General features: G+C 36.0%; 1 protein-coding gene across 1 annotated transcript; it reads left to right on the top strand.

The window, feature by feature from the left end:
• Positions 1–5825: 5825 nt before the first annotated feature.
• Positions 5826–6779, top strand: LOC112835358 (glyceraldehyde-3-phosphate dehydrogenase-like). The gene has a single exon (XM_073897960.1). The coding sequence runs from the start codon at positions 5826–5828 to the stop codon at positions 6777–6779; it is 954 nt and encodes a 317-aa protein (XP_073754061.1).
• Positions 6780–7688: the final 909 nt, after the last annotated feature.

The following is a 7688-nucleotide window of genomic DNA, read 5'->3' as shown; positions in this document are numbered from 1 at the left end:
ATGCTTCCTTGTTTCTGGCCTTTTTGCCACTTGCTCTTGTTTCAAATTCCTCAGTGAAGCCATCTGTATTAATTTCCTAGGGCTGTCATAACAAATTACTCCAAACTGATGGCTAAAACAACAGCTATTCATTTTCTCACAGTTCTAGAAACCAGAAATCCAAAATCAAGGTGCAGGTAGTGCCACAATTCCCTCCATTGCAATAGCCATATTTCTTTCTGTTTTAAATTGAGGTATAATTGACATGTAACATTATATTAGTTTCAGGTATACAACAATAATTCAGTATTTGTGTATACTATGAAATGATCACAACAATATATACAAAAACTGTCACCATACCAGTTACAATTTTTTTTTTTAATTTTTAATTTGAGAACTTTTAGGGTTTACTCTCTTATGTCAAGAGCTCACAAGCCACATGCGGCTCCTGGCTACTGCACACAGTCCTACGGACTATGCAGGCCTGTCGTCACGCAAAGGTCTCTTGGACAGCCCTGCTCTGAATATTCATTGGGGGCGGGGAGGTTTCACCCTGCTGGGCATCAAACAATAAAAAGCCCTACAAGTGCCTATTACTTGTAGAGTAAATTCAAAATTTATTTTTCAACATCAGCAGGATAGTTGTTTATTTCACAGTTAGATATGACTTCCCTACCAGCTGTGCCTCGGTCAGCTCCACCCTTCATGGGCTCACCTGTGGCCTTCTCCACCCTCATGGCTGGCTATGTGTGAAAAATTAAAGAACTTACACCACAGACAAATAATTAGGCAGTAGCTGTTCAGATGTTTCTCATCTTAATATGCATGCTACAATATAAAACCAGGCCACCTTCTCTAAGGAGAAATCAACTATGAAAATCTCAGTTATAATCAATATGTATGCTGACCTCCAGGCTGCTATGCCTTGTTTGAACTCGCCGCTCCTTTATGCTTCTATCTTTCCCAAAGTCGGCGAACATGGTTCCTGCAAGTCAGGCGAGGTGTTGCGCTTCAGATAATCATACCCAGTTACCTTCTTGCAAAATACGTGCTTCCCAAGCTTGTGGCTCTGCACTACTAGCCTAGCAATTGCAGTGCATAAAAATTTCATTGGAAAAATAATGAAATTTATTCTAAATTAGAAGCTGAAATAGCCCTCAGGTAAAAAAAGCTTCCTCCAGACATTACAATAATGATTTTTTTTCTTTTTTACTTTTTTTCTCATTTTTATTATTTTTATTTTTAATTTCCAAGAATACAACAATATAAGTATTGGTTTTTCACAGCAGGCTACACTTCTCCAATTAGGCATGTTCTCAAATGTCAGATGAGACTATTTATACTTAAAATATCCCTTCTGTTTTCTGTGTCAACTATTTTTTTTTCATATGCATGGTTAGGGTTTGTAGATTTATTTCCTAAATCTATCCTTTATTGTTCTCTAATATTTGGTAAAATTTTAAATTTACTGGTCAAATTTGAGAATAAATGACTAGATTAATAATATTTGGTAATTAAATATCCTCATCCCATGTAAAAAATTATTTCTACCCCTGGGTCATCATTTAATGCAGAATTCTGATGATTAAACCCTGATCCTGATAATGTTGTGGGGAACATGGATTTGTTGGATGGCTTTCCCTTCTACATACACCAGTGTTTTTTCTATCCTGTGGAAAACTCCATTACTTCGGATCCAGTGAAGTCTAACTTTTTTTAAAAATTTTCAACACCAGGGAGTGAGTGGTATTTATGATATCTTGAGACAAACTGCAGAAGCCCTTTGTTCTGCATTAAGTAACATGTGAAGACATTCTGTTGCCTTGTTTTCCTAAATGAATCACCAGGTAGATATCTCATAGCACTCTCCTTTGCAACCCTAGTGAATTCCATGGTTAATATTAGAATTAAAAAATATTTGATATTTCAACAATGCTCTCTTCCCATTTAGCATCAATAAATGTATCTTAGGAAATACATATGCTGTGGTAGATAATTTTCTAATGTGAAGTTTCAAAGAAGTAATTCAATACTGCATCAGGGTTCAGTTATTACATGTGAACATAAAAGTAAATTTAAATGGTTGTGAATATTTTCTTTCACAATTATTAAGAGGATTGCCTGGAAATATTTTTTATTTTATTTTTTATTTTTTTTAAGTAGGCTCCATGCCCAACATAGAACTTGAACTCACAACCCTGAGATCAAGAGCTGTGCGCTCTACTGACTGAGCTAGTCAGCTGAAATGCCTGGAAATATTTTTAAGGAAAAACAATACTAACATGTCTACTATTCCCAGACTTGGAAAGCCACCTACCATAATGAGAACTCTGTTTCACCCAACATACATTTCTCCTCAGTTCACTCAAATTGTATAACTTTAAAGTCCAGACATTTCAGAGTGGAGAGGGAATACTCCCAGGTAAGCAGTAGTGGGCTTGTTTTTAAGGGTATCTAATTTCTCTAACTAAAAACTAGAGGATTCAGCCACTCTAATGTACTTCCAGTATGTGCTCATTGATTAAGAGCTGCATGTAGTTTACACATAGGCCAAAACAATGAAAATGGAATTTCTATGAAAGACACACTAACGACATATATTATGATGTAAATTGGTAGATAAATAGGTTTTTGTCCTTTTATGTTGTAGAATAGATTTAGGTGAAACATAAATATACATGCATTTTTTCAAGGTGGGGAAGATGGATCATGAAATGAAAATAAACAAACAAATAAATAAATGTAGTCATGTAATTTAGATGGCTTAATATGACTAAGTGATCAATTTTGCTGTAAATGTGATGGGTATTTTAATATTAAATGAAATGATGCACATCTACATCTTACAAAATATCTAAAAAAAGGAGTAATAGAAAGGTAATGTGTCTTTTCATGATAAATGTGTAACAGTATTTTTTCTTGATAGTAATGTGTAGTGTCCTTGTCTATTAAATCCTTAAGAGAGAGAGAAGAATTTATAAACCATGACTAAAACATTTACTGACAAAATATGCCCTTTCATTGCTCAATTTGGTTAAGAACAAACAAAAATATGAAGGACATATTTTGTCAGAGCATTTGTTAGGTCATATTTAACATTGTCTAAAAATAATTTCCGCTTAACTTGAAGTGTTGGTTGAATGATTGCTTAAAAAGAATCTTAAAGGAGCAAACATTTTAAATAATGGAAGATTAAATGAGATAACTACTAATCCATTTCCAAATTAAAGTTTTGTGATTGCACATGGTGGATCATATACCAATATACATACACCATCTGATTCATACCAAGCAGAACTCACTGATAAACATTATCTAAGGAGGACATGGAAAATATCTGCTAGAAGAAAAATTGCAAATTTCATTATACTAAAGCGTTTATATATTTTTCCATTAAATGAAACAAGAAAGCAAATAAAAATAACCTCAATTTATAAGTAAGGAATGAGTGTTTGGAAATGAATTCCACAAAAAAAAGTTACAAATTAAATTCATCTCCTTTTTTGCTGCTGTTTTAAAGGAGTATGAGGGAAATATCTTTGTTTTTTCTCAACTGAAAGAGTTTTTTCTAGTTTGACTTAAATAAATTTATTGTGTCACATCAAGTGGCCGTCTATGTTCAGATACCTTAGTGGGTACAAATAAAGGAATATTGCTCCTTAATAAGAAACTTTTCTCTGAAATACAATGAGACACACTGACAGTAACATTGATATCCCGTAGTGATAGATAAAAGCCAGATCTCATTTTAATAAAAAATGATTAGAAAATATTGGCACAAATGAATTTGCCCTGAAATAAGTCCAACAATGCCCAACAACCTAAAATATTCAAAAATTATTTACTGTGAATAACTATAGGAGAAGTCTGAGATATTTCTCAAAAAGATATTTTAAGCCTCTATGGCAACAAACATTATAAAAAAAAAGTTTCAGAGACATGAAATAACACCTCAGTGTTCTCTGTCAGCTTTCAGTCTTGTTTCATTTGAATTAGGTGTAGACTTAGATAAAGTTGGAGTTTTCAATATGCAATGCCATCCACATTATTTATTTAAAATGCCAACAATTAGAATATTTTTGGTGGGTTGTAGATTTGGTGTATCAAGGGAAATATTAATTATCACCAGTAAACATGTAAAACTATCAGATGTTGTTGCCTGTATATTTATTATTTCATGTAAAATTAATAATTTTTTCTGTGTAAACAAAAACCTCCATAAAGTATGTATATGACAGTATTAATAGAAAGAGATGTGCTCCCTTACTCACTCACTCATTTATTTATTCAGCCCAAATAATGTATTAAACCCTTATATGTATCAGGATCTATGCCTTTTACTGGGGTTCAAAACACTTGAAAAGCACAATCACAACCACAACAAAGGCAGAATTTTGTAGCTGAATACTGATTCTGAGAGAATGGAAAACTTAGAAATCTAAAATATTCTCCTGTTCCCCCATCTACGGGTGGATAAATTATGTTAAAGATTATTTTCTGGGCGCCTGGGTGGCTCAGTTGGTTAAGCGACTGCCTTCGGCTCAGGTCATGATCCTGGAGTCCCGGGATCGAGTCCCGCATCGGGCTTCCTGCTCAGCAGGGAGTTTGCTTCTCCCTTTGACCGTCTTCCCTCTTGTGCTTCCTATCTCTCATTCTCTCTCTCTCTCAAATAAATAAATAAAATCTTTAAAAAAAAAAAGATTATTTTCTGTGATTTTTGAAATTCAAAGAAATGAAAGAGAAATCTTGAAAGGAACTGCTTCCTATGCACATACACACACAGATACACACACACAAGAGAAGTGTAAACAAATAGTAGGTGAAAGAAAAATCCATGGCTATTGGTAAAAGAAAGCAATCGATTTGGAGAATTACCATGGGGCAAAAATCTAAAGACCAGCCCTGAGGCCACAGTTGAGGAACTGATCTTGAGACACTTCTTCCAGATATAACTCCCATAGAGGAAACTCCCAGAATCAAAAGGTAGGCAAGCAACAAAAGTCTAATGTGCAAATTTAAAAATGAATTTAAGGAGAAAGAGATTAAAAAGAACTGAAGAGAGACAGTATGCGAGAAAGAAATGGATAACAATTTTTAGAATCAAAGAAGACATTATTCCACAGATCCAGAAGGCACAAAATTTTTAATTAAAATAGACTAAATGTACAACTAGATACATTTTATTAATAGGGCAAACATTGAAGGCAAAACTAAGTCTAAAAAACCACCAGAGGAAAAGAAAACAGTTACAAATCAAGACATTTCAAAAGATAGTTTTCTCAACAAGAAACATTAAAGCCAGAAGATGGCAATATAATATCTTAATGTGCTTTGATAGATACCTTCTCTGAATTGCATACCCAGAAAAACTATCTCTCTACCCAAACGTAAAATTATACACAGAAACAAAAACTGTGTTTAACCCCAGTATACCCATACTAATGCAATAAGAAGTACAATGCAGGAAAAACGGGGAAATGATTGCAAAAGGAAAGTCTGGACAGTAAGTAGGAAAATAATTCTAAAGCAAATAATTAAGAGTATAATTTTAAAGAGACTCATGATATAAATTTTTTAATTAAATAAAGAGTCATCCAGATGACTAGAGGCTTGCATTCTAAAGGCATTTTTTTTAAATTTTTTTTATTGTTATGTTAATCACCGTATATTACATAATTTGTTTTGGTGTACTGTTCCATGATTCATTGTTTGTTCATAATACCCAGTGCTCCATGCAGAATGTGCCCTCCTTCTAAAGGCTTTTTAAAAAGATCTTTGGCTCTCTGCTTCTTCCAGTTTGACAGAGAGCTGCATCTTCTGGTACAGTGCATTGCAGAGACACAATGGTGAAGGTCAGAGTAAATGGATTTGGCCATATTGGGCTCCTGCTCACCAGGGCTGCTTTTAACTCTGGCAAAGTGGATATTGTCCCCATCAAGGACCCCTTCATTGACCTCAACTGCATGGTCTACACGTTTCAATATGATTCCACCCACAACAAATTCAACAGCACTCTCAAGAGTGAGAATGAGAAACTTGTCATCAATGGAAAGCCTATCTCCATCTTCCAGGAGCAAGATATTGCCAGCATCAAATGGGGTGATGCTGGTGCTGAGTATCTTGTGGAGTCCAGTGGGGTCTTTAACATCATGAAGAAGGCTGGGGCACACTTGAAGAGTGGGGCCATGAGGGTCATCATCTCTGCCCCTTCTTCTGATGACCCCATGTTTCTGATGGGTGTGAATCCTGAGAAGTATGACAACTCCCTCAAGATTACCAGCAATGCCTCCTGCACCACCAACTGCTTGGGCCCTCTGGCTAAGGTCATCCATGACAACTTTGGCATGGTGGAGGGACTGAGGACCACAGTCCATGCTATCACTACCACCCAGAAGACCGTGGACGTCCCCCCTGGGAAGCTGTGGTGTGATGGCCGAGGGGCTGCCCAGAACATCATCCCTGCTTCTACTGATACTGCCAACGCTGTAGGCAAGATTATCCCTGAGCTGAATGGGAAGCTCACTGGCATGGCCTTCCATGTTCCCACCCCCAGTGTGTCAGTTGTGGATCTGAACTGCTGCCTAGAGAAAGCTGCCAAATATGATGATATTAAGAAGGTGATGAAACAGGCATTGGAAGGTCCCCTCGAAGGCATGCTGGGCTACACTGATGACCAGGTTGTCTCCTGCTATTTCAACAGTGACACCCATTCTTCCACCTTCCGTGCTGGGGCTGGCATTGCACTTAATGACCATTGTGTCAAGTTCATATCCTGGTATGACAATGAATTTGGCTAGAGCAACCAGGTGGTTTACCTTATGGTCCACATGACCTCCAAGGAGTAAGAGCCTCTGGACCACCAGCCCTAGCGAGAGCAAGAGGAAGGGAGAGGCCCTCAGTTGCTGGGGAGTCCTCACCCCAACTCATCCCCCAACATGCTGAGAATCTCCTGACCTCTACAGAGTTTTCATCCCAGATGCCCTGAAGAAGAGGAGGGGCTTGAGGAGGCCTACCTTGTCATGTACCTTCAATAAAGTATACTGTACCCAGATGAAAAAAAAATAAAAATAAAAAACAAATAAAAAGATCTTTTGACTTAATCAAGAATTGGTGAAAATTACTAAATTGCTTGTATGAAATGATACTTATTTTCTTTTGGAGTCTGGAAACATGACCACACAATAGAAGAGTGTAAAGATTTTGTCAAGTAGAATTTACAAACCCTAATATTATGTGAAAATTGGAATTGCTTGAATATGTAACAGTAAATATTAAATCTGAATAGAATTCCAAGTTATCCTTTTGTAACATGTTTTAGTGTAAGATTATTGAATGATGATGTGTACAAAGAAGTAACCTCTTGTTAAATGTTAGCTATCCTCATTTTTGTCATAGAGTAAAATCAAGATAACATCTCATCAAGCCTATGGAATAATATAGGATTTGATGAATAAATGATAAAATCTCAAGGAAACAGGAAAATCTTTATGGAAGAAGTTATGTATAAGCCAAGATGTGAGGTCAAAAAGTGAGAGAATCTATGAATTCTTGATTCTTCTAGTGATCGATCAGCATATCTGGTGTGACAGTTAATTTCATGTGTCAAGGAGACCTGCTTTGGGGTGCCCAGATTAAACATTATTTCTGAGTGTGTCTATGAGAATGTTTTCTGGATGAGATTAGGATTTGAATCAGTGGACTCAGTA

This window comes from Callorhinus ursinus, unplaced genomic scaffold (genome assembly GCF_003265705.2).
Source record: "Callorhinus ursinus isolate GAN/ISIS: 27379988/994484 unplaced genomic scaffold, GSC_fseal_2.0 scaffold11, whole genome shotgun sequence".
NCBI lineage: Eukaryota > Metazoa > Chordata > Mammalia > Carnivora > Otariidae > Callorhinus > Callorhinus ursinus.
This window is presented reverse-complemented; position numbering and strand designations above follow the sequence as displayed.